This window comes from Elephas maximus, chromosome 3, assembly GCF_024166365.1.
Source record: "Elephas maximus indicus isolate mEleMax1 chromosome 3, mEleMax1 primary haplotype, whole genome shotgun sequence".
In the NCBI taxonomy this organism is placed as follows: Eukaryota; Metazoa; Chordata; class Mammalia; order Proboscidea; family Elephantidae; genus Elephas; species Elephas maximus.
Window position 1 is genome coordinate 116,378,257 of NC_064821.1, and position 24,648 is coordinate 116,402,904.

General features: G+C 35.3%; 1 protein-coding gene across 1 annotated transcript in view; it reads left to right on the forward strand.

Moving 5' to 3' along the window:
* The window catches only part of LRRC7 (leucine rich repeat containing 7), a 617,060-nt gene that overhangs the window by 523,802 nt on the left and 68,610 nt on the right, over window positions 1-24,648 (forward strand). The window contains exons 22-23 of the mRNA XM_049879569.1: window positions 2,763-2,903; window positions 12,787-12,906. Coding sequence (XP_049735526.1) covers window positions 2,763-2,903; window positions 12,787-12,906 — 261 coding nt within the window. The remainder of the gene's footprint in view (window positions 1-2,762; window positions 2,904-12,786; window positions 12,907-24,648) is intronic.

Consider the following 24,648-nt stretch of genomic DNA (forward strand, 5'->3'; position numbering starts at 1 on the left):
TATTGAACTTTGTGTTTTCAGGTTTACTCTTTTTAAATAATTCTATTGTTTGTAGGTCGTGTCTACATGACAAGAAAACAAATATTTTTTAAAAAAGTGAGCTAATAAATGTGGGTGTGGGTGTTATTTTCTCAACGTGGAAATCAGTTCTGCCTTGCAAAATATTTCATCAGAATGTCTGTTTCAAATAGGTGTGCTCAGTCCCATTGAAGGGAGCCTCATCAAAGCCTCATGACTGGCTGTCAGTGGGAGACACCTGGTCAGTTGTCACCATGCCTTACCTCAAGTTACACCCTCCATGTAGACAGATAACTTGGAGGGCGAAAATATTTGGGGCCAAATAATACAGTACAGTTTGGGAACTCTGGCCTCGTGTAGACACGACCATACGTAACAGGGTAAGATGAACTAGTCAAGAAAGGTTATAAGAAGTTTTCGGAGCATATGTGCAATGACTAGTTATTTGAGGCAACACAGGAATGAGTGAAAACAAATAATGAAAAAGAAAAGAGAAAATCCTAAAACTTTGTACCATCATTTATCAACTGGTTTCCCAGATAAATGCTTCTTCTCCATTAATCAGAGCTGCTGGAAAGTAGGTGACTTCCCTAGATGGAGCAGGAATTTGAAAGGAGTGATGACAGAGGTTGGGGGAGAGGGATTTGGATCAGCAGAAGTCTGGATGTCCTGCCTGTCCCAGATCACTAAAACTGAATTCATGTGTTTTTCCCATTGCTATGATTTCCCATTCCTTTTTATTAGTCCCCATGTATGCTGTCTTTGTTTATAATTCTTTGGACCTGTCTTTCAATGTGCATTCAATAGCAATGTATATGGCAGTTTTTAATGTCTGTTCAATCGCTTCTTATTTAATTCCAAGAAATTTAATTACCTTAAAGTATTGCTTCAAGCCACCGGATCCTGGAAGCTCTCTCTCTTGTTTTCTCCAAGTAAACATTTCTTTCTTTGTCTAAATCGAGTTTCTGTGCTCTTCAGACTATATCTTGCTTAAAACTTCCCAGCTACTCGACAGGATGAATTCAGGGTACTAAAGCATGGCTTATTATGTAAAACTAGTTTTGACATAGCTGTGCTAACGTTCTGTCCAAAGCCAGACAGTACCAGAGACATGGTGAGCTTCCCAGCAAAGTTTAGTCAAGCCATTTGCACCCCGCAATCAACCAGAAAAGAAACTTACACTAGAAACTACAATAGAACTTGAAACTTAGAAAAGAACTGCCTAGACCCCCAGATAGTGGGTATACTGACCAGTCCAACAGAATGTTGGTAAAAGATCTCAACGTTTACCTTGAAAAGTCAATTCCAAGTACTACCCTAGAAAAAAGATGCCTGTTTTCTCCTTGAGTTTAACTACAAGGCTCATCCTTCCACTATGGAGCCTCACCATGATTGAAAGAATTTAAAACATTAGCCCTTAATGTCTGAGACTGCCACTCTTCACAGGAGCAGTGAGAGCATTAGACTACTTTTAAAACCTTAAGGAGTCATTCAAGTGCTGACTGAAATATTTGATGGCCTTTTCAATTTTGGTATAATAACACTGAAAAATCTCTGGATGAAACAATCAGTGAGCAGTAACAGATATGATTGGTAGACAAGCACACCATCAGAAGTAAAATAGTCTTTCAGCTGAGTTCAATGAAACTTGATGCTAAAAATCAATACTCCTCAAATAATGCCCTCAGAATAGAATGGCTAAGTGCTGTTAATATTCAACAATTTCAGTTAAAAAAAAAATATTAAGTTAATTTCTGTAGTTTTTTTTTTTTTTTCAATGTAAGAGAATTAAAGGAGGTAAATGCTGCTGATGACTACATTTCCATTGTAGGTGGGAACTAAAGATTGTATTGAGAGAGACTAGATATTTGTTGACAGGGCATCCGAAAGATTCCATTTTTAAATGAAGTTCAGTAGAAATAAAAGATTTGTATCATATAATAAAAACACTTGGAATAACCTGAGATGTACCTGTTGAAGGATAGCCACAATACACTTTATCTCCAGAGGGTTGTCGAAGTCAACATATGATAATTCCTTTAACATCATTATGAATTTTCTCTAGTTCTCCAGACATGTAATTTTTTAAGAAACAAAAATTAGCATATTGGGGTTCACATACAACTCATTTGATAGGTTTAACTGAATTAATCAGTAAATTCAATCAAGCCGATGGTCAGATCAAATGAATTATTTTTTGACCAGCTGTTTGTCTGAGTTGTTGTAATTATGCCTATAGACTGAGCAATAAAGGAGACTGATTTCGGCTTAAACACTCCAATGTATTAGCTTTAGGCAGAAATAGAGGCGAGTATTTGTCTTTTGTGTGGGATGATCTCCCAGTGTGAAAGAGGCCATGACACCTGCAGGTGATAAAATGTGATTACAGTCTCACTGTCTGAATTTAAAAAATTTACACTCTGCCCAGGTGAACAATGCTGGTCCAAAGTCACTGTTATCGTGATCTGTAAGAGAGAGGTTTTATGCCTTTGAGTTAGCAGCCAGTGTAAAATAGGATGTACCTTCTTTGCTTTTTGTCTTTTCTGTAGTTTTGGATGGTATTCATTACGTGCATAACTAACACTGTTTAGTGTATGCTTCTGTCTGATCAAGTGCATGTTTAAAAAGAAAGTTACTGTTTGCCTGCTTAAAGTTAAATGTTATAAATTTAAACATGTTCATGTAATAATCAGTTTGTGGAGCATGTGTTCACATCCTGTCACATGATTATTTCCTCTACTCAGAATGCTGCTTACAAACACAACACAGTTAACCTTGGCATGCTGCCCTATGGAGGTATTTCATCAATGCATGCAGGCAGAAGCATGACTTTAAACTTGCAGACTAAGTCTAAATTTGATCATCAAGAACTACCTCTTCAGAAAGTAAGTATGGACTGCCCTACATGTGTCAGCATACCAAAAGCAGTTAATGTTGTTTGTTCACCTAATGTGTTTAGGCTGTACATACAGCCTCTGCTTATACTCTCAAGAGTCCAAAAAGCACAAGGGCAAGTAATGTAGAGCCCAAACTCTAAGGTGCTTAATGAGTATTTGTAGCTAGACTGATTATCGGGTTCCTGCTTAACAGCCTTGCCTTTTGGATTGAGCAGGTACATGGCTTTTTGTTTCGTGTTAAGGTTCATTTTTATTATTATTTCTTTTTTTTTTTTTTTTTTTTTATTCCTCTGAGTTTATTTATGTATTCATTTATTTTGGAGATAACCCCATTTTCTTGTGGTGATATATTCTGAGAACAGAGCTGGAAATTATTATTGGAGTTCAGTTAGTTCCTTGGAAAAGTCATAGTATCCTAAATCAGAGCAGAAATTAAGTCGGTGGCACTTCTAAATGCTTCTCCAGCTTCCACCGTCTCCCCTTTTTTTTGGTAGAAGATGTTACACAAAAGTGCAGTGTGAGGAACAAGTTTGTGATTTAGCTAACTCTTGCTCCCGTAACCAACTCCCCTCTAGCCGATTCGATTCAAAGCAACCCTATAGGACAAAGTAGAACTGCCCCGCAGGGTTTCCAAGCAGTGATGGGTAGCTCTGAACTGCTGACATTTTGGTTAGCAGCAGAATGCTTAACCACTGCGCCACCGGGTCTCCTTACTCTTTCTAGGATAATGGAAAACTAGCAAGTTTACATAGTTTTAAATGAAAATATGGGCGCATTTGAAAAAGAATATACTGTTAGAACTCGACAGCAGTGGGTTTTTTTTTTAATATACTGTTAGAAGAAACATTTCCATTGTCAAAGAAATCTTCTTGCTTGTTTCATTCAGTCAAAACTGAGAATGCATATTTTACCTTTTTTGAATAGAGTAATATCTTCCGTGTTAGTTCTATTTTGGTGAAGGCTAATGAGTTATTTTCACGCAAGATGTTGTTATAACTGTATGTTCATATAGTCATTAGCTTAGTAAATTATTATTATGAAGAAAGCAAGCACATAAAGTAGGGACAACAGAATGCCAGCATCCTCCAAACACTTCTCCCTTAATAAAATTAATGAACATATGGAACAAACTCCCATCCCAGCAAAATGCGGATCATAAGACCTTAAATTCATGTTTCATTATCAAATTGTCTTAAAAACAATCCCTAGTTCTCGATGGCTTGATTCCTACTGTGAGTAGAATATTAAAACAAAGAGATATTTATACCCACAGCTTTTTCATCACCTACCATCACTTAATTAAAAAAATTTAAAAAGAACTAAATTAAGAACCTTGAATGTCATTTTTCCTGTCCTCAGTCTCCTGGTGCAGGATCAATGGTATGCTGGTAAACTTTCTCTCTAGGAGGAAAAAAACAAATCCCAGATTTGTAAGTTTTTTTTTTTTTTTTTGTCAGTGATTATAAATACTCCCACCATGGCCAATATCAAGCTGTCAACTTAAGGTCACTAAACCCAGAACTGGGAAGAGATGTGTGTATGTAGCTCTTATGAGGCAGTATGAGGGCTCCAGAACACCACTGACAGCAAGACCCTTTTTACATGAATTCCTACATCAATGAAATCCATTTTTCAACTCCCCTCAGATGCCCGGGACTCTCAACCTCTTCCCTAATAAAATCAATTCTCAAAAAGGTCTTGAAACTTCTATCTATATAAAGGAATAGATGAGATATTATAACTTACATAGACACCTCTACTGTGGGCTTGACAATTAAATAGAAACCAAATCCTTAAACTAACATAACAAAATTTCAAAGTTCAGTGGGCGGAGTGGAGAGATTTTGGTATGAAGGAAGCTATTGCCTGAAACTTCTGAAATCATATCATATGGAGTCTCTTATTTTGCTTAATGGTTGGCCCTATTTACTCCTCAGTCTGTAGATTAATAAAGCTGTATCCAGTGTCTGAACAGTGTCTGAACACACATTGAACGGTGCTTCTCAGCATCTAAATTATTCTCCAGGTATAAATTAGGCACCTGTGTATGTAGCATTAATTTTCTGATGTCATTTTGGCTACCCTAGAGAATGGATTCATTGTTTGTCATTATAACTTTAAGAATGATTTATAACAGAAATAATGCAGAGTTATAATATTTTGAGACTTATTAACCATCCTCAGTTGGGAGCAGATATAACCTGAAGGAATTATCTTTAGAAGGAACATTAATTTGCAGACCAAGAATAATTCAAGTATTGAAAGACTCCACCTCACAATGAGTTAACATCAATACTTGATTATTTACACCAGAAAAAGGAGAAGAGATAAGGCAAGGGATGGAAAAAGGCACACAGGCCAGGCAAATACTCCATTACCCCCCAAAGATTTTATAATCAGTTTAAATCCTATAAACTCTAAGGATTAAGGCATTTGGGACACCTTCTATGAGTCAAAATCCACTCGACGGCAATTTTTTTTTTTTTTTTCCTACCACACCACCACTGTAGAAACCTTATCAGACACCAGAGGTGGGTGCTCAGCCAGCTCCCAGAATAGCTCCAGGCTCTGCCATCCTCCCCTGAATTCCAGTGGAAGTCTCTGTCCCTTCCCCTTTGTGCCTAGATTTGTCTCTTACAGCTTCTTTGATCTGATCATTTGTTTGGTTAATCTGCCAAACTTTAAAATTACCCACTCTTATGATGCAACCTCTCAGGCTATCCTTTTTAGGTTCCACTGGTTATAACCATGACTGAGGCTCAGTTTTCCTGAACCCTTCTTTCCAGGAGAGAAATTAAGCAAAGATCTTTTTTTTTTTTTTTTTGATCCAGAAACGTGTAACAATCTATTACAACTTTTTTGCTTTACTATAAATTATTGTCACCTACTTAAGGTATCTTTGCAGCCCCTACATGCTCCTTAGCCGTGAAAATTGCACTAAAATATAGGGGAAGACCAACTTATAAAGATTTTAAGTAGATAAATGTTTGTTAATAACCCACCCCCCCCCCCCCGCCAAAAAAAAACCCATTGCCTTTGAGCTGATTTCGACTCATAGCAACCCTATAGGACAAAGTAGATAGAACTGTCCCACAGTGTTTTCAGGAAACGACTGGTGTTTTCAGGAAACGACTGGTGGATTTAAACTGCCAGCTTTTTGGATAGCAGCCTAAGCTCTTAACCAAATGGCAAAACTATTCATCCATCCATGCAAATTCTGAAATTGTCTCTTTTATTCATAAAAATCCTTAATGATGTATGGGCTATTTCTTGTTAAGTGTGTGGCAAATGACTGAGGTGGCCTAGGAGGAATGAATGAAGTTGCCTAATGAATCTAAATTAACGTTGTCAAATATTAAAAGTTTAGCACTGGGAATGGAGTTGCTGCATAAATTTGTGCAGATGGTGCCTTCTCTGGAGAACACGCAGGGGCTGAAATCCAGATTATATCCCCAACCTCTCTGATTGCCAAACCTCATTTCCTGCAATTAAGAGGAGTGCCTTTTTGTATTTTTTCTGCCCCACATAGGTTGTCTTCTTATAAATTATATGCCCAGGAGTGACTCTGTGATTCTTCTCTCTCCATTCCCGCCATTTGTGTTAGCTGAGGTCTGACTCAGCAATTTTTTTTTTTTTTTTTTTAAGGTTACCTAGGTTGCTCTGAGTCAGAGTCAACTCCATGGCAATGGGTTTGGTTTGGTTTGATGGAGCCTGGTAGCACATTGGTTCAGAGCTCGGCTGTTAACTAAATGGTCGACAGTTGGAAACCACCAGCTGCTCCTTGAAAACCCTATGAGGCAAGTTCTACTCTGTCCTAATAGGGTCGCTGTGAGTCAGAATCGACCCAATGCCAGTGAGTTTGGTTTTTTTGGTTTATGCATATCTAAGGGGCCTGGTGGCACAAACGGTTAAGAGCTAGGCTGCTAACCATATAGTTGGTGGTTTGAACTTGCCCAGGGTCTCCATGGGAGAAAGACCTAGCAATCTGCTTCCATAAAGATTACAGCCAAGGAAACCATATGTGGCAATTCTTCTCTGTCACATGGAGTCACTATGAGTCAAAAATAACCCCAGGGCACCTAACAACAACAACAAATACATATCTGGTTAGTTTTTTTTCTCAATTTTCTATTAAACTTGTAATAAACTATAAACTTGTAATAAACTACATAAAGCATATAACTATTTGTGAGTGATGATTGAAGAACTCTGCACTTGATAATTTATATCGTGAATATTTATGTGGGTGAAAGGAAAGAATCTCCCAGATTTTGCTATGTTCTGAATATTTCTACTTCTTTCATACTTGTTACGTGGTTAAGCGTTTGGCTACTAAACCAGTTCGAATCCACCAGCTCTTCCTTGGAAACCATATGGGGCAGTTCTACTCTGTCCTATAGGGTCACTATGAGTCAGAAACGGCAACAGGTTTTTGGTTTTTGCTACATGCCAAATCAATTATACACTTTTCATGAATTACAAACTAAGTATAGGTTTTCTATATTATAAACAAACAGTAAATCACATTTTTATGAAAATTTAATGGAACCCTTTTAAGCTATTAAGAAAATGCCAGCAAATACACAAAATTAGTTTAATTAATTTAATTTAATTTTATATTTTCATCTATTGATGCCTGTTCTATTTCCTAGAAGATTTAACAGTAAACACCAGAACATTTATTAACACATAAAAATTAGCTATTAAATTATGAAGTTATTAGTATTTTTATTTATTTATTCATTCATTCATTTGTGCATTTATTCATTTATTTACTGCCTTTCCAAAAAGCATTTAAGGCAACTCTCTATGATGTGATTAATGATTCCGTGTGCTTCTTTGGATGTGGTCTGTTGTAACTGAGCATAGCTATGTCTTAAAACTTTGTGTTACCAGAGAGAAATATAATATCCTAAAATGTCAGTTTAAGCTACCATTTTTATTATGCAGACTAATGGTAGAATGAATAAATGGTTCCTTAGAGAAGAGGATGAAGACTAGGATTTAATGAGAGTCTATTATGTACCTGATACCACAAATTACTTTAAATATGTTCTTTCACAAAAGTAAGTATTTATCTCCATTGTATAGATAAGGAACCTGAAGCCCAGATGTCACACAAAGGCAAGGACCTCATCTATATTTTTACTGTTTTACTATTGTAACCCCTGCTTTTAGCACAGTGGTAGAATTTGAATCTGAATCTGCTTGGCACCGAGCCCATACTGTTTTACTCTACCTTGGTGCCTTCTCAAATGTTTATAAAACCTGACATTTTCATAGAATATAATTCTTAATAGTTGGTAAGGCTCTTTCATATGCGTTATGATCTCACAACATTTTCACAACAGTCCAGAAAGAGAATTTCTATTATGAGATGGAGAAAAGGATACATAGGTTGAGTATATTAACTAATCCAAAACATATCATCACCCAAATAATTTCCTGTGTGCTCTCAGCCTCATGTGCTCTCTTATCTGGCTGAGGTCAATAAAGGCTAGTGATTATCTTGTGTTCTTTATGATCCACTTGCATTTCCTGAGCACCAAGAAGTGTATTTGGTAGCAGTGAAAGACCGAAGGTTAAAAAAAAACCCAGTTATGGATCCAAAAACATCCCAAGTTAATCATTCACGAGACTGCAATCCCAGAGGCAAGCAGGGTTGGGGAAGAAATCACTGGCCTTTTCTAAGTTCCTGTCTGCAGGTATCCAGCTGCCTATCTGAATAGTGTGGCCTTTTCTTTACCGGAGAAATTGATGGGTTTTTGTTTTAACTTCTATTGCCATATATCATACTGTAGTATCTACTGCTTACTGGCCAATTGAAATGGAAACTATTGCAAATTAATCATAATTTCAGGGGAGGGGAGCCTAAAGTGATGGGAATATACGTAATAGTAATCTTTTCATGGAATTTTGCATGGGAGAAGATGGCCTCACTATCTGTTTCATTATTTGATACTAGTGACGCTATCTTTTGAATTAGAAAAATTTAGATAGCAATGTTTGCAACTAAGCTATTTTTAAATTTCTCATGTCCTTTCTTACTGGCTATATGCATGTAATTCCAGATCAAATAGTACCAACATTTGGTATGCGTTTATTCACCTTACTGTCAAGGGTTAGTTACTTAATGCCTTTTTTTCCTGCTGAAAGCAAAGCAAGATCTATACGACACCTCAGGGCATCTCATGTTTAGAGTTTCTATCAATTTTATTATTGGCTACATATCCCTCAAGAAGGATTCGCTTACCTTTCTAATTATGAAAAAAGCCTTCAGCTTGTAAATCCACATATCTTCATAATTTGGCTAAAATTACCAAAATCATAACGTTAGTACTCACATGGATGCTTTCTCACCATTATAGTGGAATGCGGATTTAAAAATTGTTTGAGTATTGCACTACCACCTTCAGTTTTAAACCTCATGAAATCACAATCATTTAGAGCTAAGCCTGGTGCTTTTATATTTGTAATTCCTATTCTTTTCCAAAAGGTATGCTGAGAAAGAATATTACAATAAGTTTGCTAGAAATACTTCAGGTAAAATCTTTGCACTTTTTTAAATCTATGGCAATGTCCTTTGTGAACTGTGCGCCAATTACTAAGCAAAATATCCTTCAGTTCTTAAGGAATACATCCCAAGATCTTTGCAAAATACCAAATTCTAATACCACTCTCAAATAATATCTCCAGCAAAATGCAGCAAGTATGATTTCACAAGAATACTGTGTATCAATTAGCAAATAAGAGCAATGCTGTTGGATGGTTAGCTAAATTCATTTAGTCACCCGGTTTGAGTTCTGTTCACATACATATACTCACATGTGAACACACACATAACACATGCATGCACACACTCATATTCATGTGCACACACACAGGCATATACAGGGAAATACATGTATGCACACACATTTATGTCTCAGCAAACTTAGAAATTACTTCTTCCAATAGACATTTGTGATCTTTCACTGTAGTCAAAATCATGAATGTTAAGTCTAGAGTAGTCTTTGGGGCCAGTGCCTGTTCAGCAAGACCTCTACTCAGCATTACTACATTTATTATCAAATATAATAATTTCTGATGTTTCACTAAATCACACTGGCCATTTTCTCTTTTGTTTTGAAATATGAAAGATCTGCAGAATTTAGGAGCTGAGGAAATGCTGAGTTGTGGTGATTTTACATGTCTTTCATCTTTAATTTATATATGGTGGAGAAATTAGACTCATTCTTACTCTTTTAAAGAATCTAAACGGAACATCTATAAAGGTACCTCAGATAATTGAATGAATAACTAAACCTCAGTTTGGTTATTTTTCCAAAAAGAATAAATTTACAGTTATACCCTCATGACTTTTTTTTTTTTTACATTTTTCAGTTGCTCTTTTTTAACCTTTTATAGAAGTTTAACAGGTAAGCAACTGCATTTATATACATTTAGCGACCATTTATCAAAAGCACAATTTTTATAAACAGCCATACTCATTTGGGAAAGAATGAGAATCTACTGCAGTGTTCTCTTTTGCTTTGTTTTCACCACAAACATCAAGAACTTGTTTTCACGCTCTTTGTTTTTCTGAAGACTTAAGTGTCTCCCTCAAAAAAAAAAATAAGGGGGAAAAAAAGCCAGAGCATTCTTGAAATTAATGAATAAAATTTCTTTCAGGAATTTCCTTTCATTTCACCATCTAGTGAAAACATATTTTTAATTCATCTGCATGTTTATGTTCTCTTTGATCCCTGTAATATAGAGGAATTGGTATGGTGGTTAATTCTAATTTTAAAAAGAGAGGGATTAATTTAGAAACTAGTGAGGAGCCTAGGCCATCATGATATTAGGATTTTGACTAAAAGGTTTAGCCATATTTTACACCAAAAAAGAATGTTGCAATTCTCAATTGCTCTCTAACTGAATGGAAGTCATGATTCGACAATTGAAGCAAGTGTGGTGGAGGAAGCAAAAGATGAAGATAGGGATGATATGGTGAAAAAATAGGAAACCGGCGTTAAATTCTGTCCGCTTTTCAAAAAATATGTTTTACAGGCCTACCCAAATAAACATATTTATTAGCCCATTTCACTGGCAAAGAATCCAAGCCAGAAAAAGCATGGGCACTAAAAATGTAAAAAGAAAACACTGACTGGTAGTGTCTAACCTGCATAATTATGTTTCAACTGCTTAATTTTAATGATTTGATTTCCCATATTTTAATGTATGGATATTGTGTGTGGACATATGCAAACACATTAATCGGAAAAAGTTAAAGACTAAAAAATAATACTTGCAAGCAGACAGATAGGCATTGAATAGCTAGGCTATTTCAAGTAGCATGTACTTTAAATGCTTGAGGTCTTAAGCAAAAACAAGTAAATTCATTTCTAACTAGCCCAGGAGCTTAAACTCAGGAACTCTTTTCTCTTTTTTTCACTCTTTCTGATGAGCTTATGAAAAAAGGAGTCACATGGACAAAGTTCAAGAAGAAAATTGAGTTACCTTCTTACTTTTCATTATATCAGTTAAACTCTAAGAAATGTTCATCTAGTGTCATAGTAAATCCAATTTTAAAATATTTCTAAACAATGCTTTAAAAAAGTAATTGTGGTCAAAATGTAGGTAGGGTGATTATGGAATTGTTTTTAAAGGAGTACAGAATAGGACCACTCTCCATTTCAGCAGAACCAGATGGAGCCTGGCCAGCAGCCAATCTGGGACATGTTATAAAGACATGGGCCCAGTTATCCCTTTCTGGAGTTGGAGGACAATTCCTCACACAAAGTGGAGATGCACATACAATCTTTAATCAGCTTTATTTATCAGGACAGATCCTTCAAATCATGTACAGAAATGTCATAGGAAACACTGGGGCATAATATCTCACCCACATAAGAATTTCCCAGGAACTCAAGGAGTACCATTGTCTCTTATATACTAGAGGAACAGAAAGCCTTTGCAAAAATTTCATTTGCTTCCACAGGAAAAGCATACCACTGCTATGTGTCCTCAACGCCAAACCTAGAGACCTTCTTTCTGAGGATGTGTGGTTGCTTGGAGTTGAAACGATGTAGTAATGGTATATTTTTTTACTGTGGCCTCCCAAAATATTGGATACTAGTAATTATAAAGACACTGGCATTATTATTTGTTAAAAAAAATAATAATATTAAGTAGAAAATCAGTAAAAAATAAAATACATATGAAGAGTTTAAACTCTAATACATAAGTAATATATGTCATTAAATAAATTTGGATAATCAAAACAGTCATGAATTATTCACACTATGATTCTAATAGCATAATTTTGATGTTACTTTAATTTTTCCCTCAAAGCTATCTGTGGATAATGTCCTAGAGCCATAAGTCTTGCGCTACGCTAGCATTGACACTGATCTGGATTAGTGCAAGGCATTCACTCAGAATCAATACAGGCTTATAAAACATGTTTTAGGTATGGTTTGGATTATTGGTAGATACATATTATGTTTTACATGGTTTCAATTTATATTCTAAATGGTAAGATCCTATTAAGAAACCAAGATAAGCAAGCTTTAAATGTTGTGGTTTTTAATAATTGATTAATTTTATTCTGATTATTTTTATCCAGGTGCCATAAGTAATCTAAACTTTTCTTTAAAATCCAGTAAATAACTCTAAGATGGTTATTTTAATTATATTTCTCACTGCTCTGAAAAGCTCTCAATTTAGAATTTTTACCCAGTAAATAGTGTATAATACTTCAAGTCCAGGATAAATGTTTTTCTACAATTAAATAAAATTAATTTTACCATAATCATTAGGGACTCTTTTCAGAAAACTATGGTAAACTTCTATTACATCACTAAAGAATGCCATACCATTTTTGCAATAGACCCCGTCCCAGCAAAGCAACATTTTAGACAATGGACAAGAAGATGTATCTCCTAGTGGCCAATGGAATCCTTATCCACTTGGGAGGCGGGATGTACCTCCGGACACCATTACTAAAAAGGTAACCAATTTCAAATTGATAACAAAAACCATGAACCTTGTGCATCCATTGTAATATGTAATCCATATCTTCTGTCTTGACATCATTTCCAACTTTGTGATAAATTTAGGCAAAATATTATCCCAATATAGGGAGTTTGGTTAACTGTAAATGCATTGCAAAAAATGGAAAATGACCATTGCCAAAATTCAGAGTTGATAATGAATGTTTATAAACAATATCCTGCCACTTCTCTGCACATACTACTGCCTCTTAGTAGTTTGCCACCCACCTCTGAAGTGCAAATACAGGAAGTTGTGTGATGTATATACTTCGGACTCTCTTGACTTCAACAATATACCATAGCCAATTTGTTTAAAATTAAAGTTGACTGCAAAAGATTGATTTACCATTTCTAAAGCCATAGCAATTCATTCATCCAGTCATTCATTCAACAAACATTTAGTGGCCAACTGTATGTGCCACAGAGCACTACTACATGCTGAGTACTTGCTAGATGCTGGAGAAAAAAATAAGTTTTCTTACCTCAAAGAGCTAGTGGTCTAATTAGGCAGGCTGAGTGATAAATAGGTAATTAAAGTACTACATGATAAGTCACCATAAAGGGAGTGAAAAGACAAACCACAATCTGGAGGAAGATGTTTGCAACATATATGACGAACGAGGGATTGGTATTCCAGAATATTAAAAAATAATAATAATAAGACAAATCAATAAGAAAAGGCATACAACACAACTTAAAAACTGATAAAAGATAAGGAGAATTAGGATGGTGAATAAACATTTTTTTAAAAAACAAAATCTGTTATCAACCGGAGAAATGAAAAGAGGTGCCATTTTATAAAATCTGCCAGGCACTCCTTGGAAACTCTATGGAGCAGTTCTACTCTGTCCTATAGGGTCGCTATGAGTCAGAATTGACTTGACAGCACTGGGTTCTTTTCTGGGTTTAGACTGTCAAAAATTCAGAAGTCTAAAAAATACAAGTTTTTTGCAGGCATACGAGCAATGGAAACTCTTTTATACTTCTTGTGAGAATATAAAGTACAACAATTCTGATAACAAATTATCTTGTAAAACTGAACATGAGCATACCCCAACTTCTAGAAATTCCCTCCCTAAATATTATCCTAGAAAAACTCTTGTACGTGTACATTATATTCGTAATGTCTGCAATAACAGAAAACTGGAAAAATCCAAATGTCTATTACCAGGAAAGTATGTAAATAAATACTATTATTCTCACAAAGGAATATTTTACAGCAATGAAAATTAGTAAGCTATAATTACAATAATATTTATAAATAATATTGTAAACATATTTAAACATAATATGTATAAACTTTTTTTTTTTAAGGTATAAACTTTAGATACATAAGTTGAGTGAAAAAAGTTGCAAAGGATGAGACACATCAGGAATACCAGATTTATAAAGCTCAAAAACAAGCAAAACTAAAAATATACTGTTTAGGCAAAAGTACATAAGTAGAAAAACTATTTTTTTTAAGAGAATGGTAAACATAAAGTTTAGGATTATGGTTACCTGTAGAGGAAAATCAGGAGGTGAAGTAGGACCTGAGAGAAAGCTAGTATTATTAGTGGTAATGTTCTCATTCTTAAATTGAATTGCAGTTCCAGCTCTTAAGTGCACGAGTGTTCATTTTATAATCGTGGCTCATAACTCAGATATATACTACATAACTACATACATTCTTTATATCCTGGGTGATGATTTTCCCCCAATGGCTACCTCAGTGCTTTTTAAAATATGTAGTAAATACCAAATTATTTTACCCAAAAGAATTTTTAATGCCCCTGATTTGCAGGTTTTAAGTATGTCATTAATATGCCTATTGGGTAATATCCAACACTGAGGTAAATGCGATACAATATGGTATGATGAGTGCTGTGAAGATAGAATGCACAACTATGAGAACACTTCAAAGAGCTCCTGTTTAGTCAAGAAACTAAAGGAAGTTGAGGATAGTAGTGACCTGGAGTGGGAGAGAAGAGTGGTGTCAAATAAGGCTGGAGGAGTAAGCAGAAGCCAGATCATGCTGGACTTTATATGGAGGAAAGTGGGACAGGGAAAACTGACGTTTCTTAAACAGGAGAGGGACATGATTAAATTTTCACTTAAAGAGTACTCTGAGAGCTTTTTTGAAGAATGAATTGGACAGGAGAAATACCGAAGGCAATGGAACCAGCTAAGAAGTTTTTATTGTAATCCAAGGGATACTAGATGGAAACAGTGTATTCTTAAAAGATAAATCCAAAAGGATCTTGTTCATAAAGCATAAAATATAGATAAAGGTTTCAAGGTTGACGTTTCAGAAGTGTCAAGGTTTCTAATTTGGGCAACCAAGTGATGATGTCCCATTCACTGAGATGAGAAATATAGCAAGAATAATAGGTAGAAGTCAGAGAGGAAAGATAGGTTTTAATATGTTGATTTGCATTAACTTTAGGGCATTAGAGTGGAAATGTTTAGTGGATCTTTAGATATATTTATCTGAGAGAAAGTTATCTCAGACAAATTTATCTGAGAAAAATCTTAGCTAGAAAGACAAATTTTGGAATCATCTGAACATAAATTATAATTAAGCCATGAGTGAGACAGAAGGATAACACAGAACCTCAAGGAACATCAACATTTAAGAGATATGCTTAGGAAGAGGACATTGAGAAAGAATAATCAAAGAGTTTATCAATAGGATGCCTTGTATTACAAGTTGTAGAAAATACAACAGAAATAGCCTTGAACATTAAAGAACTATTTAGCTAACATAAAAAGTAGTCACTATCTAGGGTAAGCCTCAGATTTAGTCCTTAGATCTAAATTATTAATACTTAGGCTTTTCCATCTTTCCACTTTGCCATTCACACTGGTGGCTTTGTTTAAGATTGGTTCTTCTCATAATTATAAGATGACTACAGTGACAATTGGTGATATAGTTTTCCTTTCTCAAATCCATCAGGAGAAAGAATGGAGCTTCTGGTAGTGGTCTCTTAAAACCAAGGCCTTTGTTCCCTGAATTCTTCAACAAGCCTCTCGTTACATCACATTGATCCAAAATAGCTAAGGGGTTCCCACAAGAGGAATTGATGTTATGTGATTGGATTTGACTAATCAGTGGAGTAGAATAGATGGGTGGTCAACTCCAGTGACTACTGAAAAAGTAAAAGGAAAAACAAAGAAAGGTGGCATCTTGGAAATCAATAAAAAAATGTTTTAAGGAGGGAGTGCTCAACAGCATCAAATGATGCTAAAAGCATGAAGCAAGATAAGCATTACGAAAGGCTTCTTAGATTTCACAGCAAGGAGGTCATTGGTTGTCTTGGCAAAAGCAGTTCACTTAAATGATAGAAGTAGAATCCATATAAACCTACACTGAAGAGTAAATTGAAACAGAAAACTCAAGACATTCACTTTTCAAAGGAAGAACTGGCTTACAGGAGGATCTAGAAAGAGATATAAGGAAGAGAGAAGGAATATCTAAAATGGCAGTCACTTGAACGTGTTTAAAGGTTGAAGGGAAGACGCCATTAGTGAAAAGGAAGTTGGAAATCAAGGGTCATGAAAAGGCAGGAGACTGTAGGATCCAGAGCACCATAAGAGGCTTTAGCCTTAGATATAAGGAGAGAAATTTCTTCCTTTGTGAGGAAAGAATAGAGGATGAATGTGGTGGCCAGAAATTGAGGAAGGACTTATCAGAGCCAAGGTTAGGTTGCTTGATCAAAGGAAGGAACCACAATTCACTTATATAGTTGCAAAGGGTTACTCTCATTTTTTCTTAAAAGGAAAAACCTTATTCATTTATTGCCCTAAATGGAACTAACAGATGTTTACATTATCCATCCATTCATCCATTTTACATGAAATCAATTTTCAAAGTCCATAATATTATGTTTAATCACACCATCAATACTAATTATGATGACCATTTGCCTATCTCCCTACTTACTTTAAGAACCCGATGGAACCCTGTGATTGATTAAACATTTGTGAACTGGTTAACCTTATTAAAGGTTAAGATAATTGTGGAATTTGTCTGAAAACTTTGTTAAAATGTTATACTTCTTGTCAAATGTGAAATAATGTAACTTGGCCTTAAAATCATATCATGTCTTTAATGTGCAAAGTCGTTTATATCTTCTTATTACAATCACGATAAGCATCTTCTGACTACCCCTTGTTATAGCACTTTTGCCTAAAATCTGAGATTTTAAGGTTTAATGCTTTAAATATTCAAATTTAGTTTATTATATAGTAGTCAAATGTTTCTAGTTAATACTCAGTGAGAATCAACTTAAGAAAATGAACATGGTAATAGAAGTATTAGCTTGGGCTAGAGGATTTGCTGAAATACGTGTGATAATTGTATCATTGTTATTGGGTTCACATTGCACCCTACAACAAATGTTTTTAAAAGCTAATGACTTATGCAGTTATCATTACATGAGTAGGCCTTAGTCTAGAAAGAATGAGAATGGAAAACTAGAAAATGAACTACAAATGGAATAGAGAATCAAAAAAGTATAAGTGGTGAAGAAGTCTTAGCCAGTGTCCCATTCAAGTCTGTTTCTCAAAGTCTCTGCAGAAGTTTTTTTTTTTTTTTTTTAATCTTATCTCTATGCCCAGGTCACCAGAAACTACTGGGATGCTGCAGAAATTCGGTGGGAAATAAGTTTTATGGAAAGACTTTGAACTTGTGGCTCTCTGTTGTGGCTATCATAGATTTTTGATTGAACTAATATTGGTAATACTGATGGCCATGCCTAGTAGTGCTCCAGGCACTCCAAATTATGGACCCAGAGATTTGGAAATATAAAATAATTAGACAAAAAGTGTTCATCTCTCAGGAACAACCTTGCTCCTATTTCTACTGTCACTGTCCTGTGTACGCTAGAGTGGCAAAATGCTGAGGGTGTCAAAATGTCCCGTCTTCTTTTTGTAATGATGTAATAGTTGGCAGTAGCTTTTTAAATTCCCTCTTGCCATGTCAAACCCCAAAATCTCTAAGTTTGATGTCCATTAATTCAACAAGTCTAGGAATCACTGTTAGAAAAATTATGTCACAGCTATGTAAACCTCTCCCTGAATTCAGGCAGTCCTAAATGAGCACTTTAAGAATGTTATTAAAAACTATTGCAAAGGCTGAAAATAATAGTAGGTTCAGAAGGAGTATTTGTTCTAGAGTTCTAACACAGTACTGCTCTCACTCCTGCAGTGTGTTGGACTATGCTACAACCATTAGGTAGGTAGGTAGGTACTAAGTATTAAATACTCTGTGTCAAGCATTGTGTTAAACGCTTTAATGTATTTCTTCATCTAAGCCTCAATAACTATATGAGGTAAGCACTCTTATCTTATCCATTTAATGAAATAAGAAACTAAGACTTAGTTTAGGTTACTTGCCAAGGTTACACCAAGGACTAAGCATTTTAGATTACCCTCCTATATGTAACAGAAAGTTATATGTGTGTGTGTGTTTGTAGTAATCGACTCGATGGCACTGGGTTGTTTTTTTGTGTGCGTGTGTGTATGTGTGTGTACATGTATATGTATATATGAAGGTCATAATGTAAAGATAAATCCAAAGGAAAAAGTTATTTTAAAATCAGACATGAGTCTATCATTTGGTACAAATCTCCGTAGAATCACAAGACTGTTTCTTCCCTAATTCTAAAATGACCAACTCTTTTAAAAGTATTGAGAGTCTTAAATAGCTAGAATATCCCTGAGGAGATTTATATTGAAGGCTAATACCTTTAAGGATATGTTTAAATGTTGGAGTAGAACAGAATTGTAGCAAAAAGATTAAAGTGACCTATTAAAGCAAAGGACATTTCAAACACCTCCCTTCTGGAATGAGCAACCAAGAGACTTTAAAATCCTAACAATATTAAATCTGAAAACTCTTTAATATGTAAAGACTACACATTTAAAGGTCTCTTTTAGCATCCGTGACTCTTTCTTCCCTGAGTGTGTGTTACTCTAGGGTAAGGGCGTAATGACTTGGCACTTAGTGTAACAAAGACTGGTAACAAGGGTCAACATCAGGATGGACACAGTTGAAAAGTGTAAAATTTTGGGTAATTTAGTCTTGCTCACAAGCTTACCCCTTATGCTGACTTAACCCGTGATTTTCTCGTATCTGTGATACCAGCTCAGCCATTAAGGGCTTCAGTGTTGCCAGATGCCCGCCATCTCTGAGGCGTGCCCTAGAACTCAGCAAGAGAAACTAGAAGAAATTACGTGGTTTTGTTTTTTATTTTGTCATCTTCATGGTTTTATTATCCTTCCTCCCCGCCCCCCGCCACACACACACACAAATTGGAACTTTTGTTTTTTCAGAACCATTTAAATACTTTTTAAAAAGTATTTTTAAAAAGAAAATTGTGCTAAGTTTCTGGGAAAAAGTATTTCATTCCTTATTTTAATCTTGGCATTCGTTATGTTTTTCATATAATACATTTTAATGAATTAAAGCAAATTTAGAAAGGTAAGATCTAAAATACCTTTTGAAAGTCATGAATTATTTTTCTGGTGGCCATATGGCCAAGCTATCATTTGTGTTTTAAAACAACCAAATTAGACATCTACCAGAATTTATTTTTTACCTGGTAACAAAGGTCAGTCTGTTGAAGAATTTTTTAGAGGGTGAGAGAATAAACCGATGTTATTTTTAAATCAGAAGTGGATGTTTAAAAGTATGATATAAGAAAAATCACCATGACCTACATACATTTAGGAATTTAAATGGAAGTCTTTTATTGTTACATTATAAAATATATAATCATTAAGTTATAGTCATTGAAAAGTAACTTTCTCAAAATCAATTTCTATTAAAAAGAAATGTTGCTATCAGTAAAAAGAAATATTGCAATCAGTATGTGGAAATGGAATAAAAGTGACTATAATTCTTGTTTTTTTTAATGTAACTGAGACTTGGTAATAGTGCTGTTGGAATCCCTTATATCAAGGCGGGGGCAGGGGCAAAGTAGCCCATTTACATAGAAATAGAGGAAGGGTCTAGAACAGATAAGAAAGAGAGATGAGGATTTAAATTTTGGAAAAAGTAAGAATGGCAGAATGTAGAGCAGACTTTGAGGCTATAAGACACCACCAGTCAAGATTTGGATGAAGCGGATATGAAAATCAATCATATAAAAACAAACAAACAACAACAAAAAAAAACCCACTGCCTTCGAGTCGATTCCGACTCATAGCGACCCTATAGGACAGAGTAGAACTACCCCATAAAATTTCCAAGGAGTGCCTGGTGAATTTGAACTGCTGACCTCTTGGTTAGCAGCTGTAGCACTTAACCACATCATATTAAAAAAAAAAAAAAAAAGAAGTATTTCTTACTTCTATCAATAACAGCAAAGTCGAGATTATCTATTCTGGTTTAAAGTGAAATTGAAATTGAAAAATGATTTTGAAACCTGAGTGATTGTCAGCGCTGTAGCTAAACTCTCCTTTTGTACAGAAGGAAATATGTTTTGCCTTAGGCTTTATATTTTTTCCCTCCCAAAGCAACATACATTATTAACGGTGAAGAGCCCACAGGGGTAATGCCTTGACTTCATCAGTCTGTAAGCAAATGAGAAGAACAATCTTCTCTATCACTGTGAGTAATGCCAGGCTCAATCCTGTCTCTTTCTTTTCTGATACTCTTTACCGAGCCTCATTTTTCTCCTCTGATAGGAGTAGATTTTTCACTGGTACGAGTAAATTTTTCTTCTGGTAGACTGAGCAGTCATTGAAACTCAAAAGCAGATTGAAATTCTTTATATAGAGTCATTTCAAACCTAAAACATTTTCTAAACATTAGGAAAAGAGATCTTTCTGTATCATTTGGTAGGTTGAGACTCTTCTTGCATCCCTCATCCTCTTCACTTCACCCCCACTCTTGGCAGTGTTGTCAGTTAGAACTTTGCATTGATGTAAAGACTGCATCCAGAGCAGTGGAAACGACAGATGCTACTGAGACTGCTAAGGAAAAGTAACTTCAAGAAGAAATAGCAGACAAATGCATTCACTGTCGTTGAGCTCTGCCCAAACATAAGAAATGAGTCAGCAAAAGGGCAGATTGATGAAATCATACAATTATAGATTTTTTAAATTAAAAAAAAAAAAAAACCTTTAAGCACAATCTACAGCCCCGAGAGAGACATTCCTTATAGCCTCAGCATGGTCTTTATGGCAAAAACTCAGTTATTGTTCTGGAACAGGATAAAATGCACTGTATGAGGTTGTACAAGTTATCTAGAACAATCCAAAGAACAATTAGAGAAATAGCTAGGGGCTCAAATCTAGTCTTGAGAATTTCAAGTGCACTCCTTTCAGGTAAGCAGTATTTGGCTGAATTAACTGTACTCTTTTAAAGCATAGCTTAAGTGATTATCATGTTACTTCTCCAGGAAATCAATGTGGCCATGCTTTACTAGGGAAGTAGGAATGAATACATCCAATTAGAATTCAGTGACCCCCTAGTTGCAAATTATTTTATAAGGTAGAGAAGGCTGAATGTGTGTGTTGTGTGTAAAGACTAACTTGTTAAACAAGAGTTATTTACCAAAGCAAGAGTACATGTCCTGTAAGAAGTAAAAAATGCCATGAAAATAAGGCCCTTCAGTGCACTTAGTAATAGTAACCAAATCAGGAAAAGAGATTTAAAGAAATCAATGAAATAATTTCTTCTATTTAATGATTCAGTATAAAATTTCAAGTATTTATTGCATTAATCTGAAGAACCAGGATGATTTATTTTTAATCAATTGATTTTATTGTTATTTAATTCATAGATAATTTTAAAACACGCTCGAGTTCTATTATGTAATGAGATTCGTTCTCAGAAATAATGCAGATAGAGAAATGTGAATGGAAAAATTCTTCTTGAACTTAAAGCAGAAGTGACAGATGAATAAAACATTGTTTAGTTTCGCAGTCCCTTTTGTATTGGATTTTCTTTCTTGATACAACATTCTTTAACTTGCAAGACACATCACTTTATCTGCTAATACCAGTCCAACAATGCAGTTTTCTCCTGTAGTGAAGGGTGTCACTGTCACAAAATCAGGGGATTGTTCTCATCCAGACTCTAAATTATTTCTCTACTAAAAGTACAAACCCAAAGAGTGTCTATCAAATGGCTATTAAGTCAGAGGTAGAAAACAAACTAGCCAAAGATTAAAGCAATAGAAAGAGTGGCAGATTAAAGCTACTTACTTATATATATATATATATATATATTTTTTTTTTTGGAAGAAATCTAAAAGCAAAAAAGAAAAAGTACAAAACTAACCCAAGGCAATAAAAATGTCTGTGATTGGGTATGCAATTTGAAGAGCTAGATAACCGGACAACTGGCAGCTGATCAAGGATTTTTGGCAAATAGAGGATGTCAAAGTGAAAAGACTCCCTTTCTTGCCACTTGGTTTTTGCCACTGACTTATTCTACTACTCAAAGTTTCTTAGAATTCTTATGGGTGAAAGAAATGATTGTCAAACTTTTACTGCTATTGTTAACATTTTCCTTTTCATTTTATTTCAAAATGTATGACAGTATCATTCCAAAACAAATTTCAGGCTGAAATGTGTAGACTGAGCCTTAATTTCATCACTCTGCTATCATGCATCCTCCGTTGTTTTTTCATTTCAGTTAATAATTTCCAGTTTCATAGCTGTTTTGTAGGTTGACATTTTATCACAGAAGAATGTGCTTATAGGGATTCAATAAGCCAGAGATGACTGCCTGTGCACGTCTGCCTGCTGCCATCCTCGGGCAGAGGCACTGAGATGAAAGGCCATGTTGCCTCACCTTTATTTGTTTATTTTCTTAATAATATTTTATTGTGTTTTTGGTGAAAGTTCACACAGAAAATTAGGTTCCCATTTAACAATTACTACAGAAATCGTTCGGTGCCATTGGTTACATTTTTCACAATGTGTTAACATTCTCACTCATTACATTGTGAATGTTCCATTTCTAATAATCTGGCTTCCCTGTCCCCTTATCCGTTCATCTTTGCTTTAGAGTAATTGTTGGCCATTTGGTCTCATATAGATGATTTTTTTTTAAAGGTGCTCAGTACTCATTGGTAATATCCTTTATTTTATAAGCCAATTTGGTATTTAGCTAAAAGATGACCTCAGGGTGTAGTTTCAGTTCAAAGTTTATGGAATATATCAAGGCGATTATCTTGGGGAGTCCTCTAGTCTCGACTGGTCCAGTAAGTTTCTAAGAATTTGAGTTCTGTGCCACACGTTTCTCCCCTATCGTGGCCCTGATAAGAACAGTCATTACTAGTAGCCTGGCACCATCTAGTTCTTCTGGTCTCAGGGTAGTCTCATGAGGCTGTGGTTCTTGTAGACCATTAGTCCTCTAGACTAGTTTCTTCTCTAAGTCTTTGGTTTCCTTTTTTCTCTTTTGCTCCTGATGAGAAGAGACCAGTAGATGTATCTTAGATAGCTGCTTGCAAGCAGACACCTCTCACCAAACTAGGCTGTAGAACATAAACTTTGTAAACTGTATTATGCCAATTGACCAGGTTGTCCCATGAGACTATGGTCCTGAGGCTTCAAACCCATAAAAGCAATTCCATGAGGTGTTTGGTTATGTCTAAAAAGTATCTATAGCTGTGCCCTCTGTGTGCTTTGCTATATATATGTATAAATATATATGAGTATACATGCATTCTTACAAACATGTATGTCCATACATGTACGTATAATACCAAACCTATTGCCAGTGAGTAGATTTCAACTCATAATGACCCTATAGGACAGAGTAGAACTGCCCCATAGGGTTGCCAAGGATATAAATCTTTACAGAAGCAGACTTCCGCATCTTTCTCCTGCAGAGTGGCTGGTAGATTCAAACTGCCGACCTTTCAGTTAGCGGCTGAGCAGTTTAACCACTGCACCACCAGTGCTCCTTCATATACATATAGTTTCATGTATGTATGCACACACTTATACACACATACGCATACCTATACACATATATGCATGCATATACTCATGTGTAACCACATATATGTTTTGGTTGTTGTTGGAAAATTATATATGTCCTATCATTTACCAACAATGACTGTGTATGTGTGTGTGTGTGTGTGGACTTCTTAGTGACATTATTTACCTTGGTCAAGTTGTGCGTGCTTCTCCTGCATTGGATGTCACTTTTCCCATCACCGAAAATACCAAGTGTCTACTATCTAAAGAGTGATTACCTCACCTATCCATTCATTCCTGGTAATAACCAATGAACATTGGGTTCTGTACATACACCTATTTTTGTCTTTTTATAAAAGTGAGATCATACAATATTTGCCCTTTTGTGATAGACTTATTTTATTCAGCATAATGTTCTCCAGATTCATCCATGTTATAAGATGTTTCGAGGGCTCATCATTATTCTTTATGGTTGCACAGTATTCCATTGTATGTACGTACTACACCTTGTTTATCCATTCATCCATTGATGGGAACTTAGGTTGTTTTCATCTTTTTGCTATTGCGAATAGTGCTGCAATGAACATAGGTGCGCATATGTTGCCTCATCTTTTTATCTATCCTTTGAGGAGTATAGCACTAACACTTGACTCAAAAAAAATTCAACATCAGCAAAATTTTTTTAATTTCCAAAAAAAAACTGCACTATTCCAGCATGAGGTGGTGCCACTAAAACACTAGGGCAGGAGAAGAAACATCTTCCTGCCCCTTCTCTTTTA